Here is a 21,369-nt window from a genome sequence, read left to right on the forward strand (position 1 = left end):
CTCAGAGCAGCTGCATGATGGTTTAAAGTTTTGCTGTGATTTGTACTATTCTAAATTTTACTATAGGATTACTATAGTTTGTTTTCATAAGGGGTAAAAGAAGAAGGGGTAAAATGTAAAATACAGCATTTACACCAAAACAGAGGCTGCATGAGAGAGAGAGAATTGAATTGAATTGAATTGAATTGAGAGAGAGAGAGAGAGAGAGAGAGAGAGAGAGAGAGAGAGAGAGAGAGAGAGATGATGATGATGATGATGATGATGCGCAAGTAGAGCCCAAGTAGGATTTTCCTTCATGAAGAAAGAGAGAGGCGGATATGAATCCTTCTGCTACCTGTGGCCAACTTTGGCTGCAAGATCCTTTTAAATATTTTTTGTAATCTAATGCGTTGCTTCTTGTGTGAGTTTCGTGCTGCGTCAAGCGAGACAGAGATCGCTGAGTAAAACCGGAAGTAGAGCGATTCTGCTTCAAAATAAAAGGTACACGTTTGAAAATAAATAAATATTGGGAAGTGCAGAACAAAAAATCACCAACGTATTCCTACTAACTACAGAGAACTCCTTAAATATATTTTTTATGTTTATTATTGGTACTTTGTATTGCTCAAACATGCTGCATTATTTTTTCAATGTAATTATTCATCGTCTTTACCTGCTTATTCCATGGAGGGACTGGCTATCATATCCCAGCATACATTGGGCAGAAGGCAGGTAATCACCCTGGACAGGTCGCCAGTCCATCACAGGGCTAACACATAAACAGACAAACACACTCACATTCACATCTGGGCAGTTTAGAGTGTGATTGGACTGTGGGAGGAAACCGATGCTAACACGGGGAGAACATGCAAACTCCACACAGAAAGGATTTGAACCCCAGGACCTGTTGCTGTGTGGCAACATTGCTAACCACTGAGCCACATGTTTAATTTATTAATTTAACTTATTACAGTTCAATACAACATACATGTTACAGTACAATACAACAATAACAATTACCGGGGGAGGTATAATAATATACAGACATGACATGCATACATACATAGGCTACATAACATCATACTGGTATGCGCCTCAAGAAAGCTTTTATTTTGAAAGTTCTCACCGGAAGTCTGACTTGAGAGCGGCTAGCTTGACAGCGGTTAAGGACGCATCGTGACATCGGCTCCTGTCTCAAAAGTGAGCGGCAGACGGATACACCTGAGCCCGCACATAACTAGACCAGTCCCTAGGAAAACTACTGACATGATGCTACTTAAAAAATCTCGTTTTTGTTCTGCTAATGCGTTTACATTTTAGATTTTCCGAAGTTGAGAGCAGCGTTGGATGTAATTCTGCTTAATGGGAGTGAGTAAGTGCAGCTGGCCCGTACAGCGGGGCTGAATCCCGTGCGTGCAGCTCGTGCCAACTTTGTGGAAATATGTAACGGTGGGATGACATTGTAACATGGAGCAGTCGACGACCCTTGACATAGAGACGCTGAAGGTAAGACGATTTAGACCAACCCTGGACATGTGCATGTTTTATGTGTGATTTTGTTTTAAATTCTGGGGCTAAATCTGCCAAAGTTTGTCGGTGGAGAGGATCCCGGTTTGGCTAAATTGTGGCACGGACCGAGCATTATGCAACAGGCAAAAGAGTCTTGACAGTCTTCCTTCACTTAATGTGCTGTAACGTATGCGGACAAATTTGAAAAGCACTTTTGAAGCATGTAGAATGAAGAAGACTTTAATATAAGGGGTTCAACAATGTGTTTGCTGGACATTCATTCATTTAAATAACAGCTATTGTGTTTTTCAGCCATTCAAATGATGTTGTAAGATTAATGCCCTTGTCTTAATAGTTACACCTTAGTCCTTTCTGTAACAGGTGCACCCATCATTTAGTTTCTGCCATAAAAATGATATAACCCCCTTTTCCAACTAATAGAAGATGAAGGTAAAGTGTCTGCTCACTCTTTGTCCAATTTTGCACTAGTTGCAGCCTACTTACTCCAGGCTAATATATGAGGAAATAACAAACATTTATCAGTGCTCAAAGACCGCAGAAGTCTTTGAATCGAAAGTTACTGAGGGTCATTATGTTCACATGTGAATCTCTCCCTCTTGCACCAATACCTCACACTCCACGCATTCTCCAGTTCAAGAATGAGAGTAATGTGACAGCCTATGAATATTCTGCCTGCACTCTCATTATCATTCCAGTCTAGCAGGGGGAGGCATGCAGTAACCTCTGGATACAGTGTGTGTATATATATATATGCATCTTCTCTCAGTGCTGCAGTGCAAAAGAAAAACCTGGTGTCAGGAACCCACACAACAGCAGAGTCTCTGTTTTGCCGTTTGGCCCATTGCACAGACAGCTTTGGATATTGGTGTAGGGTCAGTGCTTATCAGCCAAGAAATAACTCCTGCTTGGGCTCTAAGTTGAGTCCTCGCTTACTAAGATGTCTGCAAGTTAGTTGTCTCTTTCAGCTTATTTGTTCTGTTTCATATTCAATGTGAGCTACTTATTTTGAAACTTAAATGTGCTGAATTGTAAAGAAGGTTGCTGAAAGTGTAGGAATTCCACTATCTACTACTGTAATTTAAAAGAAAGGAGACTGTCGTGTTCGTAAAGGAGGATTCGTTGTTTTCAAATCTTTGTTTCCATTATTGGTGATAATGCTCCGATCAGTCAGCCGCTTCCCCTGTGTGTTCGACTGATGAATGCAAATGATGTCTATGGGGGTGCTGTCCAAAATGGCCCCGTTGGCTCTCTAAGGATTTGCTGGGGATTAGCAAGGAGAGCTAGTGTACTGTGAAGTGTCTGTCTGTTTACATCAGCAGTTTGTCGTCTTTTGCCGCTGCCAGAACCATCGCTGAGACGGGAACTGACAGAGCCCCAAACATCCAAGGCCCAGGCAGTAACAAAGCCAGCTGTCTGAATGTCGACATTAATGAGTGTTGCAAAGGTTACAGTCAAAGATCTCATTCAATTTCCTCAGTCTCTCTGTCAGAGGGTTGCAGCATATCACGGCGGTTTGCTGCACACTTTTTGTTGCAGACCACAAACACACATTTTTGCGGGTTTTTTCATGAAACTGTCATCAAAAGAACAGCTTTGAGGTATCGGCCGCCATGTACCACAAGCACAAGGAAATTCTCTGTGAAAAACCTCTTCAAACATGTTTTTTTTGCCAGTGATGTTCAGAGGAATCTTGTTGGTTCTGTGTTCTGATTGAACAGCTGCGACCTTTCTTTGTGGAAGTCTTATTGGAGATCTTTGATCCCTGCTGGTGCCGTGCTTACAGTAGGTTATCTTTTTGCTTTCAGTTGAGGGAAAGTGCACCGCCATCCAACAACAAAGAAAGGGCAACCTCACAGCGTAAGTTCAAACCATTGACAAGCACCAGTCCTATTGTAACTCCACAGGGCAGATGGTGCCACCAAAATTGAATTTCACATTTTTGGTCGACCATCTATTGACTGCAGCATCTTCTCTGTCGCATCAGCACCATGTGAAATGGTTACATCAGTGCAATGAGTTGCCTATTTGAGAAGTTGCTTGCATATGATGGGCTTGTCCAGCTACACTCTTGTATTCAGGCGTCTCTGTCTGTGTCTTTAATTTAGACCTGACAAATCAAAAGATAAGGTGCTTAAATATGTCGCACTTCTGCGCTCACTGTGTCCAACCACTTTCCCTGTTGCTGCCTCAGCGACAGTTGGAAGGCTACTGTGCAGTGATATGCAGATAAAATACAGGATGGATGACTACCACTAGTATATAATCATTAGTGCACCTCAAATGTTGTCTTACCTCCAGCTGAGGAGGCCCTGCGGGACTCCTGTGGCACCGCTGAGTGAGAGAGCGTCAGCCGATTTGCTGATCAACATCATCAGGCATTAATAACGTCTCATTTTCTTCCATTAGGCGCTTCTCAGCTGTATTTTGCTGCCTCTGCAGCGTGTCACTGTTTGATCAAAACAGCATGTAGAATATCGCCCTCTACGCTAATTGGTGAAGATGAGGCGTGCTGGCAGAGGAAAGGGACTGCTGGGTAATTGCTAGCCTTGGCTTGCTCCAGCTGTAACGTACTGTATGTTGTCAAAGCTCTGAGGACACCCACCTCCCCGCAGCAAAAAACTGACAGTCAGATCTCAGCAAAAACTTAATAGGGATTGATGAAGTACCCTATGAAAATGTGATAAATATGGTTTTGTATCAAATTCGCAAGGACTTTTCTGTTGCAGTGCATAATCTACAAAGATAGAGGCTTTTATAGCTTATTGTACCTTGGAGATGCAAGTTGCTGTGGAGGTGTTGAGCTATAAATAGAAATTGCATGTAATCAGGACTTGGCTAGTAGGTGGTAAACCATCCGTAGCTTTACAGCGGGTTTCAGACCCGTCTGCTCCTGATAATCTGTTGATATTCCTCTTGAATCTTAGAGTATATTTTGACATCATAGAGAGATCTTAATGATTGTGCCTAAGCAAGCTTTTTCAGATGATGATGGCAGACATTAAGAATAATTGTTGTCCCGGAAAATGTGTTCTCATCTCGTGTGTCTGCGTGGAGAGAAAAATGGTCACTTTTCACTACTACAAAATACATAGTTTGCAGTTTTATTGGGCGCGGAAGTCTGTGCGTTGATTGATTCTCTGGCCTATATTTGCAATCTGTGTTCATCTGTTGTTCTCAAAAGAGCAAAAATACTTTCAGGAGGATGGACAAAATAAAGGAAACACCTAGCAATATATGAATATAATTTACTTAATGAGGAGTAGGGCCATCTTTTGCCTTCAGAACAGCTTCTTTCACCCTTGTAATGCTGTTATACAAGACCTGAACTGTGTGTAATGGGATATTGGACCATTCTTAAAGAAGGAAAACCTTGAGGGAGGAAGCAGCTGGAAATCTACTAAGCACTCTGCTCTTCAAAAGGTTTCAATATGCATTTATCTCTCTTGTTTATTATAAATAGATCATTCTAATAAAAGAAAAATGATCACCATAAAAAAAACGTTTTATAACGGTTGAATGATGTTTAGATCTGGTGATTGGAGAAGCAATGGAAGGTGTTTCACTTTATCTTGGTGTTCAGGAAAGTTCTCTTGAATTTGTTTAGCAGTGTGTATGGGGGCGTTATCATCCTGTAATGTGGTAAGATCATGAGGGAACAGTATTTGCACCCTAGGGTGCACCTAGTCCTTGTTGAAATTGTTGCCAACATGCTGTGGGTTTACATAACCCCACCGTTGTTTATATTGTATTTTAACACTTTTATTGATTTTATTATTAGTACTGTTTTATCACTTATTTTTATATTCGAGCTGTGCGCTCATATTGTATTTCCTTTTCCCTGCTGAATCCTATTATTTTTGCTGCACTGCAACAACCTACTTTCCACGTGGGGATCAATAAAGTTTAATCTTATCTTAAAATGGCCTCATGTTCTTCGGCTGTTATACAACCATGCAGAGCAATGATCAGACCTAATGACTGCCAATACATGGCTGCCCATACATTACAGATCCACCACCAGGTTTAACAGTGGGCAATCTTGGGCTGAAGGCATCCTTTGGGTTTCTGGACGTAAACCGGTCTGGATGCAGGAAAAAGGATGAAAGACGACTCATGAACCAAATCCCTTTCTCCTATTGCTCTCACCAGATTCTGAGTCTTTGTGCTCTGGCCTTGAATACAAGCCGTTTCTGAATGACAGCCCTACCATAAATGCCAGCTTTGTGAAGTTTTTGCTGAGACTGTGTAACAGAGGCATTAAATAAATTCTGGGGTGACTTTTGAGGCTGTAGTTTTGTCTGTTTATCCCCGTCAGTGAGCTTTGACTTGTGACCTCTATTCCTGTTTTCTAATGATTATCAACACTGTTCCCCTTGCCACATTAGTGGTGCAAAATTAATAATTTTACAGTTTTCTGACCGATGTACTTCTATTTTGAGCAGTAACTCAGCTAGTTGTCTCATATACTTGAAAGCTCACATATAAAGTGGTTAATGTCAGACTTCTTTTAAAGCTGATGCTGCTAATTGGCATTCAACTTAATATGACTCGCCTGCATAGCTGCCTTTTTAGAGCTGCAACAATTAGGCCTAATCGATTAGTTGTCAACTATTAAATTAATCGCCAACTATTTTGATAATCGATTAATCGGTTTCAGTAGCCTAATTTTTTAAGAAAAATAAGTCAAAATTCTCTGATTCCAGCTTCTTAAATGTGAATATTTTCTGGTTTCTTTACTCCTCTATGACAGAATAAACTGAATATCTTTGGGTTGTGGACAAAACAAGACATTTGAGGACGTCATCTTGGGCTTTGGGAAACACTGATCGACATTTTTCACCATTTTCTGACATTTTATAGACCAAACAACTAATCGATTAATCGAGAAAATAATCGACAGATTAATCGACAATGAAAATAATCGTTAGTTGCAGCCCTACTGCCTTTGTGATTGTAATTTAGTGGCTTCATAGTTACAGGTGTTTTTCATGTGGTGTTTCTGTCATTTTGTCCATCTCCTGTAGTTAGCCACGTTGATCAGTACAGCGAACGTGTTTGTGAGAGTCAACTGTGACCAGCATGCTGAAAAGACTGATTGACAAAACACTTTCACTCTGCTATGCACTCTCCTCCACTTGCTCTGTGAATAAACCAAGCTTTAGGAGGCATGACTCGACCGGAGTAATATATGCATTAAAACTCTGCAAAGAAATCACAGGATCCAACAGCGCTGGGAACAGTGGGTTGCCATAGAAATTAGAAGTGCTGAAGTTTCCCCTAGCAACAGTGGATTGAAAATAGACTGGAGCTGTCCTGCGCTGGCATGGCTGTAGGCTAAAACTTTGGTCTTGAGCCATTTTTTTGGGGTGTTATACAATGTTTATATACCCTTGAGTGTCTCTCAGATTCCAATTAAGTGTAAGGACGTTAGAACTATAGCAAAGAGGATCTTGAGTGCTCAGTACTTCAATAGTCGGCGCTCAGAGACAAAGTACTTCAGTGGTTTTATGTTAAAGAAAGTGTAAACGCATCCTCCAAAGTTTCTGCTACAAGCCTGATAGATTAACAGATGCAGTTGGTCGTGTTTTGAAACGTAAACACTGTAATAGCACAAGTTTTTATGGAAAGTTGTAGTTAATCCATCGTGAAAATGACTTGCGTGACCTAGCTCTCGAGTTTATAACTTGCTTACCAGCCTTAGCGTTCCCACCTCTCATAATGCTCTTGTCCCTCAGCTGTATCGCTGACTAAATTGGAATCACTGACATTTCTAGGCCGGCGATATGGGTCATTTGTATTTGCTGCAAAGTCGCAACATCCATTTGTGAGACATCTGCCACCACCGGCAGATGTGACCCAAACTGTTATTCCAAGGAAATGCTCTCTAGAGGAGTGGATTAAATTGTGTCGCAGTAGTAAGCTTATTGAAGACTCTCGTTGGATGCCAGGTCTGAAGTGCCGTAGCCTGCATTATGATTACTTTGTGTTGGAGGAGGTTGTCCAATAATTCATGCGGTTCCAAGTGAATAGGAACTATAGGCTGAAGCACACAGAGACCGCCAGGCCAAACTTGTTGGTGGGTTTGTGAATTTCAGAAGACTGAAATCTTGCCAATAGAACGTAATTTCTTCAAAATAAATTGTGCATACTAGGGATGGGACAATATATAAAAAATAAATTCAAATACAAATTCAATATATCGCAATACAAAAATGTGACAATGTGTATCGTGGGGCAGAAAAATGAATTGTGATATTAGATATTTTATTCTGCTGTAGTAATCACAAAGTAATCACAAATGAGACGACTTTCCCATCAAAATTTCAAAAACTCTCTATCCAAATTATATTGACTTTTACATTCTAGGAAGCCAATGTCATTGCTAGAAAGATTTGTGGCTCAGAAATAAATATAATTCTGCACAGTCAGACTTTGTTGTCAGTGAACTTGAATCGTGAGGTAGCCTAAGCATATCGTCCCATCCTTAGTGCATACACTAGAATTCTGATTTTATTGTTTAGGGTTGATTGTTCCTCTTCGGTTGACCGGTCAGTTTCTAACTCTGTGATTCACATTTTTAAGTTTTCCCTACAGTACTAAATAGGCCGACCATGTACAGTAGGTTCTCCTCAGAGTAATGGTGGTGATATTTAAAAGATAGCTCTATTATGTAAAGCCAAGACTCCAGCATTGGATGCTTGCATAAAAATGCTCCCTGAGTTCTGTTCATTAAGATAAGATAAGATAAGTTAGCACTTTATTAATCCCCTTGGGGAAATTCAGTAGGGCAGGTAACTTGGAGGGCAGGTATTTTTGTGAATTCCTGGAGAACCTGAGGATGTACGGCGCCTATTTCTAGCACTAGCCTTTAACCAGCTGATACACACTCTCACCCAATCCCATACAGCTGGATTCAGTGTCTGTAGTGGTTTTGTAATCAATGAAACATAGCTAACAGATATTGATTTATTGCAACAATTAAATGCCAACATAGGGCATGTTTATGTTACCTGTCTGTTAACCTATCCAGTTAAAGCAGTAGAATATAGGCTGTGTGTGTCAATTTTCTATAGCAGACAAAGGCTTCATGTTGCTGCTCCGTATGCAAGTTTGGCGAGAGTAGTAAGGAATAAAATTTCTGCCACTATTCTAACCTTTGCCAAGTACATTCGTTCCTCATTGAAAAAGTCATCAGCTCGCAGAGCTAAAGAATCCTTGCTCTGCCACTGTTAATGAGGACCTGTCAGGAAAACATACAATCTAATGACAACTGGCACCACCTATGCTGTGTCCTATGCTAATGACATGCTAAGTATGAATAAAGCATGTATGGATCCCTGCTTGAGTTATGCATGCATAGCACTTCTGGAGTATTCCTTTGGGGAAGACTGTGCTCAGGTGTGTCAGTTATGGATGTGTGGCCATGAGACATTCTTCCATCGCAAGACGTATAATAAACCAAAGCGGTTTCTCTCTGTGTACTACCAAGCACTTGGCTTTATTTATTAGCTATGCAAAAGTGTGGAAGGGCAGGCCGACTCTGTATGAATTCATCCATAGCTGAACAGAAAGCGGTGTTCGTAGCTCAGCTAGCCTTGCCACCTGTGACGGTAAGTTACACCCTGTCAACCTGCGGTCACTGCTGGCAGAAGAACAGCAACTGCTGACACTCGCCTGGACGACCACACTTGACAGTCATCAGCACCTCTGATCTTAGATCAGAGCTCACATGTAGTAAGATTTGAGTGCTGCCTGCCAGGGACTGACTTACTCACCTAGCCTATATACAGTATATCATTTTCCGGAAGCGAACTGACCCTCCGTCCCAAAATCGACCTCCTATTTTCATTAGTGTTGAGTGGAAGAAATAGACCGTCTAATGTGTTTATGACATGACCTTTGTGAAGAACGTGCTAGAAAAGGTTGGGATAAACAAGCCCATGGGCCGACTTGATTTCAAAGCAACCTTCTCCATCAATTTGCTGGTCATTCTTCCATAAAGCCTGCTGAGACACACTTAGTGCAAAATGGAATATGAAATACTTTGCCATTTTTTAAAGGTTGACGGGCAACCATGTACAACAACGTTCACAAGATCTCAAGTCTCAGGGGGGAAATAAACAGGTTGGCTCCAGGAAGCTGTCACTCATGGTGACATTGTTTGTGAACATAGGGACCCAGTTCGATAAAATGTCAACATTTAATTAGCATGGAAAGCAAAGCTGTGACACTTTGTTATTAAATCCATACAAATGATGTTTAGTGATGTAGTGGCCTGTTTGTACACGAATACAACAACCGGAAATGTTCTTCAAGAGCTTTGACATATTGGTTCTTAGCGGCACTGTAGGGCCAATCGTTCCCTTGACTGTTCACTAACTTGTCAGTGATGAATCTTGACTGATGATCCCGCTTTCCTAAATCGGCATGAAACACACCTTCTTCTTTTTTTTTAAATGGGAACTCGGATGTGGTATCTCAGTTAATAAAATCAAGTCACCCCAACAACCTTGTCTGTTAGGCGCAGAGCTTGATGGATTACTCTATCGGTTCAATTTTAGGAAGTATATAGAGCCAGTGTACCCAGGTATGTCATCACAGAAGCCGAAAAAAGCAGGAAAGTAGTAATCAGCCATGCAAAAACTGAAATCCTGACTTTGAAAATTTGAACAATCACATCCCAGTGTATCCTTCGAACTCCTCCTCCCTCCATTCAATTAACATGCATGGACTTTTCAGCCTGTAGTAATACCCCAGTTTACATTCATGGGATGGTTTCACTTTTTTGCTCTTTCTTTTTAATTGCAGAACTTTTCAAAATTGTTAAAATAACAGTTTAGGAGGTACTTTCAATCATGCCTAAGCTCCTTCGCAAGCCCGGAGCCATAACTGCGTACGTGTGATTGCTTTTGTGGAGCCTATATAATCTTTACAGCCATGTTACATAAAGGCTGCTGTCTCTGGTTGTGTTGCAGATTACCCAGGAGCAGTATATACTTGCGTCCCAGTCCCTGCACCTCCAGCGCCCTGGCAGCGATGCCGTCTACCCAGTGGGTCTGTACGGCTGGAGGAAAAGATGCTTCTATTTCTTCCTGCTGCTGCTCCTGGTCATCATGATAGTCAACCTGGCGCTCACTGTCTGGATAATAAAGGTCATGAATTTCTCAGTGGTGAGTACACCATGGCATCTTCGCCAATAACACTGACCCAGTTGGACAGGTGATATTATGCGTCTTGAATTTAACCGTTAACATATTAAAGAAATAATCCACAATGAGCCTTTTGGGCTCCATATTCAGTCATGTCAAAACAAGGACACTTCAGGACACTATCCCAAACCTTACATTTATAGAGTGTATCCACTGCATTGCATGCCTTACTTTCTCAAGGTTAAGAAATAGTTTGTCAACAAATGCTAATTTTAGTGCAGTATATGGGTCAAGTATAGATTTTCAGTTATATGGATATAGAACCTTAATACAAAGCCTGATGGGAAGAATTGTATTCACGGCAGCTCATTTAAATCTTTGTATAAGTACCATTTCCCATGCTGTGAGTTTTTCCTCATTTGGATTTGATAAAGAATTAGAAAAGACTCGGAAGCGGCACTGGCTGACACACAATGTGTTAATCTCGAAACGAAAAACCAAGCAGGCAGATGCTGCGAGTCCCTGTGACATTTTCAGGGACAATGCACACAATCTACCATTTTGTCAACAAACTCCTGATGGCAGCATCTCCCCTCTGTGACGGACGCGTCCCCCGACTATCGCTATCACTCCCCCACTCCCTTGCCTCCCATCAATCTGTGTCATGAGTAAAAGACCTTATCAGCGCTGTTGGTGTCGCTCCAGAAAATGTACTCCACTGCTCCCCATCTCTCAGGACTTGGGCAACTCAGTAAGAAGACGCCTGCCAACCTACACCCCCTCTCCTATTGGAATTATAATAAGTTTGTTTCTGAGCAGATAGATTTTGGCATGAGAGAAAGTTATTTTTTTATCCTTTTGTTTTGAAAAGCATTGGTGGCAATCACACTGCCAACGCTGAATAATTCTCCAACTTTCTGTTACACCCAAAGGCATCATTCCTATCATTTAAATTTAAGTTAAATTAATTTCTTCACCCTGCAAACACACCCTTAGGCTTTGTAATCAAGTCTCTATCTCTGTTAGTGTCATAGTTATGGCTAAAAAAAACTGTAATCGTCTAATCATGGAAATCCCAGATGCAGATCACCACCGAAATCGGATAAATTGTTCCTTCGCCAAAGGCCAATCTGTCCACCACATTGCATGGAAATCTATTCATAGGTTTTTGGGATATCCCGCTGACAGAGAGACAAACAAACTATTGAGTGAAAACATAACCTCCTTGGCAGAGGTAATAAATATGGCATGTTTACTATTTACATGCATTAAATGCCACACACACACCCTCCCCGGCCAATTTTATTCTCAAAAAGTATACACACTGTGCACTCTTTGAAGATATGATGCAGTATATATACAGTATAACGTTCTTTTCCTATATTCCATCTTTGTCACAAGTTTTGCGGAGGTCCATAATATTCCTATTAACAAGCACACCTGGATGTATGAGAGAAGATGCCTGACTCATTCCTCCCTGACTTCCTCACTGGTGTGAAGATGAGGCACAATGGCCATTTTCATTTTAATCTACTTTGCCATTTTGTCTGGTTGTGGAATTAAACCTGACTTATTTAAAACTACACATCAGCCCCAAGCCAACTCATGTAAATCTGTGTAAATGTAAATCTGGTATTTGTTTTTGGAGTTGTCGTCGGTGTGCTACTCTCCTCCACCATCACTTCCATAGCTGCCACATTAGCCATGGTGTTGCTCAGTCTGCCTCCCACTGCACCCAGCCTGTCACCCTGACACTGCTGACTGTCTATGGCATTGTCACCTTGGTGTCATGTCCTACTTCTGCCCTGTCATTCAGCACCGCCCGTCCACCTGCCTGTCTGGCCTGCCGGCATTAATACACAGCAGCTATTGCCCAGCCTAATGCAGTTCAGGGCCAGGAGAATTCAATTTTGTATGGTTTTGGGAAGACACAGCATGTACGCTAAGATCCTTTCAATCAAATCATGAATTTTGACAAGGAGGTTAATAGACTTTTGTGTGTGTGCACCAAATACTTTTTTGCTCATCACAGCATCACTGATATGGCCTTTAGCACACAGTGCAGCATAGGATGGGAACACTAATGAATATTGCTGTATTTCTTCCTATGATATTCATGATTATGTTGCAGGATGGAATGGGAAACCTCCAGTTGAACCAAGATGGGATTCGCCTGGAGGGAATCTCCGAGTTTCTCTTGCCTCTCTATGTGAACGAGATCCAGTCCAGAAGGGTAAGTTCTCACTGTCCTCAAGGTGCCTGTTGATCAATTCAGTGTGGCACTCATGAACTAGGAATAACTACCATCGACTGGAACCTATGTGAAAAGCTCTTACGGAAAAAGATCTTGCCAAAACCATTGACAAGCTGGTATTGATTTCTCAGTGTTAGGGAAGTATAATCAATTCATTAACAACAAAGGCCAACTTCTCTCCGAGGCTCTCTGACTTGAAGGCACTTTGATGTAGCCTTATATTTCTGCATGGTGCCTGGGTTGGAGAGATTACTCTCTCTCTCTCTCTCTCTCTCTCTCTCTCTCTCTCTCTCTCTCTCTCTCTCTCTCTCTCTCTCTCTCTCTCTCTCTCTCTCTCTCTCTCTCTCTCTCTCTCTCTCTCTCTCTCTCTTTCTCTCTTTCTTTCTTGTGCGCTCCTCTTCTCCTCCTCCTCATTTCCTGTCATCCTCCAACGGTGTGCTATCAGGGGCTGCCATCAGCAGGAGATGGGTAATAGGCTGCCTCTCGGCTGCTCACAGGTCACATACAACCCTACAGGAGATTACAGACGATTACAGAGGGACCAGAGTCCTCCGCTGGATTTCCAATCAAGCCCACGCGATAAATTCCCCTCTCCGCTTCCTCCTTCCTCCCTCTCCTCTTTGATGTTCAGTAGATTAACCAACACAGCTCCAGTGCAAAGTTGATCCAAATTTTCTTCTCCCACACGAATCATAGACACCCAGTTGGATCATTCCCTTTTGAGTGATTAGGCATGGTGCAGAAAGCAATTTCAAGCGCTGGAAGCTGGGGTTCCATGTAGATTCGATTTTTGAGGGATGTCGATGGAGGCAGTGGCTAGATAGTGGGTAGGATTTGCCACACCAGATTGAGAAACAAGTTGGAATTGCCTACTCAGAGTCTTTGATGTTCTAGTTCAAGCTAAACGTTTATTTAAATATAACGGTGGCGCACTTAGCACATGGCAAACACCTCAAGGCCACTGCAGACGCCCGAGCCGAACATTCGACAAAGCCAATATTTCATTCCCCACCGTGGGCTAACACAGTAGTGGTGCAATAACGCCTGCAGACATTTTTACTGTCTTGTTTTACAGACAGGCTGTGCAATGGCACCCTTATCTACTGGCACCAGAGATATTTGCAGGACAAAAATCTCTGTGGGTCACTCAATATTTCTCACCTGAGGAAATATGTCAAGCACTGAGAGAGCAGGGATTAGGGTTATCCAATGAGCGGTAGAGAGTTTACACCACGGTGAACGGCACCTTTTTTCAGTCAGATAACCACCATTGATCAATAAGCCATTACCACAAAGAGCGTTGGACACAGTAGTATATTGGAGATATCTTGTAAAAGGTAAATAACAGCATCACAATATTTTTTTACGTCTGCTCAAGCCTTGAACTGTTGTTCAATTAATCTGTTGTGTGACAAGTAACTCAAAGTCGCATTACTTTTCACTGCTCATAGGCATGTTTTTTTTTTTTTTTTCACTTTAGGATATGTAGGAATTTTTTGCAGACTGCGATATCTCCCACCTGGCATTATAAATTGCATAAGCGTGTCAACACAAGCTGTAAACATAGCAGGGAATCCACCGATGTCAGCAGTCCAAGGGATCAACCGTACTCACCAAAAGCGAGAAATATCTGCTTCAGTTCATTTCTGGTTGATTTTTAAATTCAGAAATACAAATGATTTTGGATGTGGGCATTCCAACAAGTAAAATACATAACAAATGCTTCCAAACTGAAGCAACAAAATCCTGTTTTTCCGCATCTTCTAATATGACTTGATATGTAATCAAGGAAGTGTGCAAGCAAGCTAAAAGTATTTATTTCCATTTCTTCGTCAAATGGACTATTATAACTGAAATGTAGTGATAATTGTTCGATCACAGCTATCCAAAGGTATGTGTAACTGCAGCGTGAGTGTTATTGTGTTGAAAAGACAAATTTGGTTTCAGCTGCTAGGGATTGTGTTTGCCCTGTGGGTGTGTGTTGGAGAGCAGCACTCCCTGTAGCAGAGGGGTACGTAAAGCTGTACAGTGAAATAAGTGACGAAATCTTTTACACAATCGTGATGATGGTAAAAATTAGGAAAATGAGACCCAGGTCGAAAATACAAGGAATTATCCTTTAACATATCCACTAAGTGTAATAACTTCACCAGTAGCCAATGAGAGAATTGCCTGTTATTCAGCCAGACAAGAGGAAGTGAAGTAAGAGTTAACTGAAGGTCAATAATTCAATACACACAATATTTCTTATTGCAATAGGCATATTTCACTTTGTTGACCTAACACATCATTTAGTTTCCTGGTAGATTCTTGGCAAACAACTGAAAGCACTGCACAAACTAGACAAGTCTTTTGCACATGCACATCTGACGCTGTTTAAGAGCAACAGTGGTCAAATTTGTCTTTGTGAGCAGTGATGTACTTTTTTTTAGGAGAGTGGGCAGTCCATCACCTTTTTTGTGTTTTTTTTTTTTTAAATGCATGTAGCCCAGCAGTTTTCAATCATGTGCCTTTTGAGGCTCAAGAGTCTGCAGGTCTTCATCCCTGCTAAACACAACAGCAGCTGATTTCACTGATTAGTTCCTCTTCTCTGGCGGAAGGTGCTGAGAGGTGAAATCAGCTGCTGTGAGTGTTTGGTTGGAATGAAAACCTGCAGACTCTCGGGCCTCTATGGCACATAGCTGGAAAACCACTGATGCAGACAGCAGGAAAACAGAGAGGGAGACAGAAGGCAGACTTGACGACTCGGCTGTCTCTGGGCGTGCGTGAGCATCACACCTGACGTCAAGTGATATACTCAGTTATGATCCATTGCTTTAGGAAGGAACGTTGGCCTGAATCGTATCAAAGCCATGCAAATCATACCAAAGCCTGCATGTAATGGATAGTGTAAAATAGTATGGGTGGATGGATTATTTAAAATAGAGGTGTGATGACGGAAATGGCCACTTGTCATTTCAACATTCAGCTGACATGGCCAGATATTACAAGTTTCCTTTCAAGATATTCCCCTGTTGGTACGTGTCACACTGTAAATGCGCTGAACTATTTCAAATCGAACTGGGAAATCTGAATTTGCATCTTTCCTTTTGAATTTAACTGCCTGCCTCAGTCTGAAAAATAATGTACCAGGTATCAGGCAGCACAGTGATGTAGTTAATCAAATCTCTGCCATTCAGATTGTTGGCTGTAGCTGTTGTCTCTGGGGACCCTGACGGGTCTATAAATAGCATCGGATGCAGGTGTAATTCATTGGAGTGAAAACTGTCCCTCACCAAGGCGCATCTACTTGTATTGATAAGCATGACAAAGACCACTGTAACAGCCAATTATGAATCCAAGGCTGCGGATGTGGGCTAAAATGATTCACTCATTGTTGTCACAGGTGTTTCCAGAAAACTCCACTAGTGCCTCAGAAATCTGAAGATCACTGGAGCAGAGTTTGCTCAAACCAATCAAATTTGGATAACAGCAATGCATTGAAATACCGGGGATGGTTCATTTTTAAAAAATGCCTGCAGACACATTTCAAAACTCCCTGTAGCATCCAGTTTGTTGCTGGTTTCTAATTACACGTTTCAACAAGGACATGACAACACACTAGAATATATTTTCACCTTGTGGCACATTTTGTTCATTATGCTTATTTGGTCAGTTAGGATGTCTGCAGTTTAGGTAAACAAGATTCTACTACAACAACAAACTATAATTCAACTTTCAAATATTTTTCAGCACAGGTTTGGTTGGGGTTATACGGTGTGCCAGCTAAACCCCGAGCAGCATCCTTTAACGCTTTTAAGGCCCGCAGTTTATTTTACACACACTCACAGCAAGATAGGAGCATAATACAGCTTTGCTTTCTTTAAAACTACTTTGTTGAAGTAGTATGCCATGCTCTTGCCTTTGGCTGTGATGTTATTCATTGTATGCAGGGAAGCATCCTTTGCCTTCCAGCAGCCATGGTAATTTTTCAGTCTGACGGGGCCCGCTGCACCTACAACAACAGCCTCCATTTATGTGCATTCACTCTGATCTGCACTTGACCTTCCACAAGAGGCGCAATGACTGAAAAGCCTTTCATGTGATCCCAAAGAAGTGTTCAGGGGAGCAGCGGCGTCTCAGCCATTGGCCCCTCAGGAAACAGTTTAAGACCTGTAAACTCTTTAAAGTGATACTTCAAATCGAGAACTCGAATTTCCTCACGCTACAGTGCTTCCTGGAAAACGTCTATTCATGATGCGCATTTATATCGGGAGGGAGCAAGCGGGGGAATGAAAACGATCTGTATGACCTCCGCAAAGTTACACACCTAACAAACTTGCCAGATAAATCTACAACAATTTGATGCCTCTTTTGGGAAAGCATGCGGTTAACCAAAACTAAAATACTGGTTTGCAGCAAAATTATTAGATCAACTGCAAAACTGATAATCAAGCTAAAAGTGGAAAGTGGGATTTGTATTTTAGAAATAATAAAAGAGAAATTATAAACTATAAAAATGTCACACATTAATTAAAATGTCACAGAAGAGTGACACAAATACAAGAGCAGAAGAGTTAAGTTTGTATTATGTAATTTCATATATTGTTTTTATATATTTATTGTATTCACTGATGGTTCCCCTTGATACTCCAGAAAGATGTTAGAAGGGAGTTATTGCAGAGAAAGGCCGGCTGAAATTTTACAGACATGTGAAGTGGCAGCGAGTTTAAAAGTATTGGAATATCTTCATACCGAACATAATGAAACACAAAGCCCTGCAGCCGCCACCTGCCTGCAGGTGTCAATAAAATGAATTTCTTTGGAGCTGCTCATAAATGCACATATTCTATAGTGCATCTGATTACATGCCCATCTCTAGGATCCAGAGTGTGTTTAGCAGCCTCTCTGTAGTTGAGGTTGTGCATGTATTTCTTCAGAGCAGCTTATAGGAGCCAGTATGTGTATTCTCTGTAAGCGGTGCCAGTGTCTTTGCCAATCATGTTAAATTGCAGGCTCATTTTCTGCCACGTGTTTTTCGCAATAACACAAGGATTCAAACCTATTCTGAGAATCACAGGTGCTGATCATGGAGCCAGACGCTTATCCCACTCAGCTATATCAGAGCTTTGTCCACAACTCATGCATCGTGTTATTTGTACACGTATCCCCACTAATGACGTTCTTTCTTTTGAAAAATCTTCAGATTTGAAGCGGGTCGGGAGTTAAAATCAACAACCTTCATGCATGTATTTATCCTAATATGCAACATGCAGGCTCTGCTCACCACGCTCTTGTCAACTCATTCAGAGTATATGGGAGGCCGTGTACTGACAGCAAAGACCTATTGCCATGCAGGATGCAGGGGAGAGAGGCAGCAGAGCCATCAAAACACCTTTAGCAGCTTATTTATTCTCACAAATGCTACTGGGCTTTGGCAGGCAGACATGCGTATGCAAACACTAATGTATGCCTCTCACTTGCTCACACAAAGACACACACACACACTTGCATGAGCTCATACACACACGAACACACTGTTGTACTTCCTCCCATATGACAGAGTGATCTTCCCTCCGCAGTGAGGACTGCAGTCGCTCCCTATCTCACCCTCTTCCTCCAACTTCCACCGCTATCTGCACTTCATTTTGCCCTTAGTTATCTTTTAATAATTTTTGTCTTAATTAGTTCTCATCTGGTCTTAATTTAGTTGAGTTTAATTTAGAGCTGAACAATTAATTGAAAAAAAATCTAAATCGCAATATGAACTTATGCAACTTCCAAATCGCAGAGGCTGCAATTAATTTGCTGAAGAGAGGAGCGTCCAAAATAGATTTCTAAACAAGGTGTTTTAGATCTTTGGTTCATGAATCAAGTACAGTATTGATGAAAACGTTTCATCATACTCAGACTCAGTAAATCTCACACGGCGCATCTTTTTTTTTTTTTTTTTTTACAAAATGTAAAAAGTTCTATAAATTTATGACAAGAAAAACTTGATTCTTGAAACTTCAAATTTAAAATACATTTTTTAGCAATATCTTATCAACATATCAACACACATGCAAAGCGGTGAACAGCCCTTATAAATATTATCACCATATAACGTACTATTTCTATTTTTTCTCTCTCTCTCTCTCCCCCTCTCTCTCTCTCTCTCTCTCCCCCTCTCTCTCTCTCTCTCGCTCTCTCCTCCCCCATCATGCTTCCCTCAGGACAGCTCGTTGGTCTTGCGGTCAGAGAAGAATGTAACGCTGAATGCACGAAACAACCAAGGCCAACTCACTGGCCAGCTCACTGTGGGTGAGTTTCCCGTTATTCCTATGCATCTGCTTTGTTACACATTAAAGATCACTTAATCATTTTGTATATTTAAACTTGTATGTTTTAGTCTTTATGTCCATTTCTTAGTACAACTTTGTAGAAACAGTTTAGTTTAGTTGTAGTTTAGTTTAGTCTAATTTGGCTCCAACTGTAAATTGCCTGATCAATCTCATTTTATTAATGGCTTTAATCAAGATTAGAGCAACAATTTATCTTTGACTCATCACAAATCGTCTCTGCGCCTGCGGAGACACTGGGTAGTTTTTTCCAGACATTAACCTTTGCAGCACATATTGAAAGGGCAATGGATTCTTCTTATTATCATCAAGTTTAACCATCAGTCAGTCCAAATTACCAAAGTCATTTATGTGATTAATGACCACTGGAAAGCAAATGACCTGCTTATTAACATTAATAGCTATTGATTTTAGCCAACATAAGTTGAGAATTGATGGTGATTCGACAAGACTTGTGATATGGCGCTTTTTGGTCACGCTTGACCTTCCTCAGAAAATTAGTGCCTGATTAGGTAGAAAGTGCATTTTGTATGAAATGAGAAGAAACTTGGCAAGAATAATTAAATTCCCCAGTCGTCGCTCCCAGTGGATTAATTGGAGAAACATTAATTGGAGAGATGTTCAAGTTTCTGTGAACACATCTGGAAAAACACCAAAGGCTAGAGAACAGGAATTAATATTCTCCACCAGTGGAACAGATTACTGATTTGTCTCCATCCATTGTAAAAGCAAGGCTGATCAAGCTTTGTTGGGTGCTTTTCATTTGCAGAGAAAGCACTCCAGGAATTGCGAGTAGCCTCACTTGACTGAACCTAGTTTCCCAAAGCTTATTTGCAATGTTTGAGGCACATAAGAACACCTTCATTTGAAAGAGCTATTTCCAAAAAGCACTGTTGTCTATTCCAGTAAAACGGAAAATATGAATTGCATTATTAGTCCTGCACATGTTGATGTATTATGCATGCAGTAGGCCTAAACATACACATACAAATAGCTGTAATTCTTAGCAATCCAACACTTGGCAGTAATCCCATTCCCAGCCCCTCAGTTCAGTAAATGTTCGACAGAGGCCTTTAGATGTGTTTAGTGGTGGTGATGCTGATGCCTCCATTAGCTAGCCAGCTGAAACCCAGGGGCTCCAACCTGGGCTGCACTCTCTGCAGGATCTGAGGCGGTGGAGGCCCAGTGTCAGAGGCTGGAGGTGCGCAGCAGGGAAGGAGGCAGACTGCTGTTCACTGCAGACGAGGAGGAGGTCAGCATGAGGACAGAGAAGTTCACCGTCACAGGTAAAATGTGCTGCACTCTTAATCGATCATCTTTCACGCTGATATCTAAGAAGCTGAAATCTATGCGGAATGAACAAACAGTCAACTTGGCATGGAACAGGCTTTTAGTTTGATTAAATTTTATTGTAAAAGTGTGAATTTTGTTGCCAGGCTCAGAAGGCGCCGTCTTCGGACATTCGGTGGAAACTCCGCTAATCCAGGCGAGGACTTCTGAAGACCTGAAGTAAGTTCAAATTCATTGACTTAAGAGAAATTCATTAAAGCTTAATGTTGCATGTTCATATCCTGTTCAATTAAAATGAAGATCTTTAAATAATGATGATGAATGTCCCGTGGCATTTCGGAGACAATGCTGAAAAAAACATGCGTGGCAGGAACCATCGTTCACTGGTGTCATTATTCTCAAGCACCCTCTAGTAAACTCAAGCCTCCAGCCTCATTAACGCGTGAATTTAAATCTTCTTAAACTAGATTTTTACCATTATATCCATTTCACAGCACATGGGTGAACTCATTTGTTGTTCTACACGGCAGTCAGGAATTGATTAGATCAAGGCTTTGTGAGAAAATGAGCAAGGTTGAGGTACATATTAGACACATACACTCCTATGGATGCATGCCCCGCTGCACTTTGCCTCAGGCAGTGGGCCTCGTCGCTCCATTAACAAGCTATAACGAATGCGGTTTGTTGTCCACCTTACTGGTCCTAAAGGGAGGGCTGGGATCAAAGTTGGCAGAAAAGCAGTGTTCTGGCAGCTAATTCCTTTGGAGTGAGCAGAATACTGATGTGGCTCACTTTAAAGCAAACACACACACACACAGGGCTCACACACACTGGCTCAGTGCAGGGG

The 21,369-nt window shown here is 41.4% G+C and overlaps 1 protein-coding gene across 3 annotated transcripts in view; it reads left to right on the top strand.

The window, feature by feature from the left end:
• Positions 1-1,446: 1,446 nt before the first annotated feature.
• The window catches only part of LOC139657848 (zeta-sarcoglycan), a 30,757-nt gene continuing 10,834 nt past the window's right edge, over positions 1,447-21,369 (top strand). Inside the window, exons 1-6 of one of the 3 annotated variants that reach the window (XM_071535793.1) lie at positions 1,447-1,485; positions 10,485-10,679; positions 12,790-12,891; positions 19,107-19,194; positions 20,396-20,518; positions 20,669-20,741. In XM_071535793.1, the coding sequence (XP_071391894.1) occupies positions 1,447-1,485; positions 10,485-10,679; positions 12,790-12,891; positions 19,107-19,194; positions 20,396-20,518; positions 20,669-20,741 (620 nt within the window). The remainder of the gene's footprint in view (positions 1,486-10,484; positions 10,680-12,789; positions 12,892-19,106; positions 19,195-20,395; positions 20,519-20,668; positions 20,742-21,369) is intronic. The other 2 variants (XM_071535795.1, XM_071535794.1) reach the window with 2 other exon arrangements.

This window comes from Centroberyx affinis, unplaced genomic scaffold (assembly GCF_046629955.1).
Source record: "Centroberyx affinis isolate AG114_WGS23_722 - 3 ecotype Tasmania unplaced genomic scaffold, CSIRO-AGI_Caff_v1 ptg002764l_1, whole genome shotgun sequence".
In the NCBI taxonomy this organism is placed as follows: domain Eukaryota; kingdom Metazoa; phylum Chordata; class Actinopteri; order Beryciformes; family Berycidae; genus Centroberyx; species Centroberyx affinis.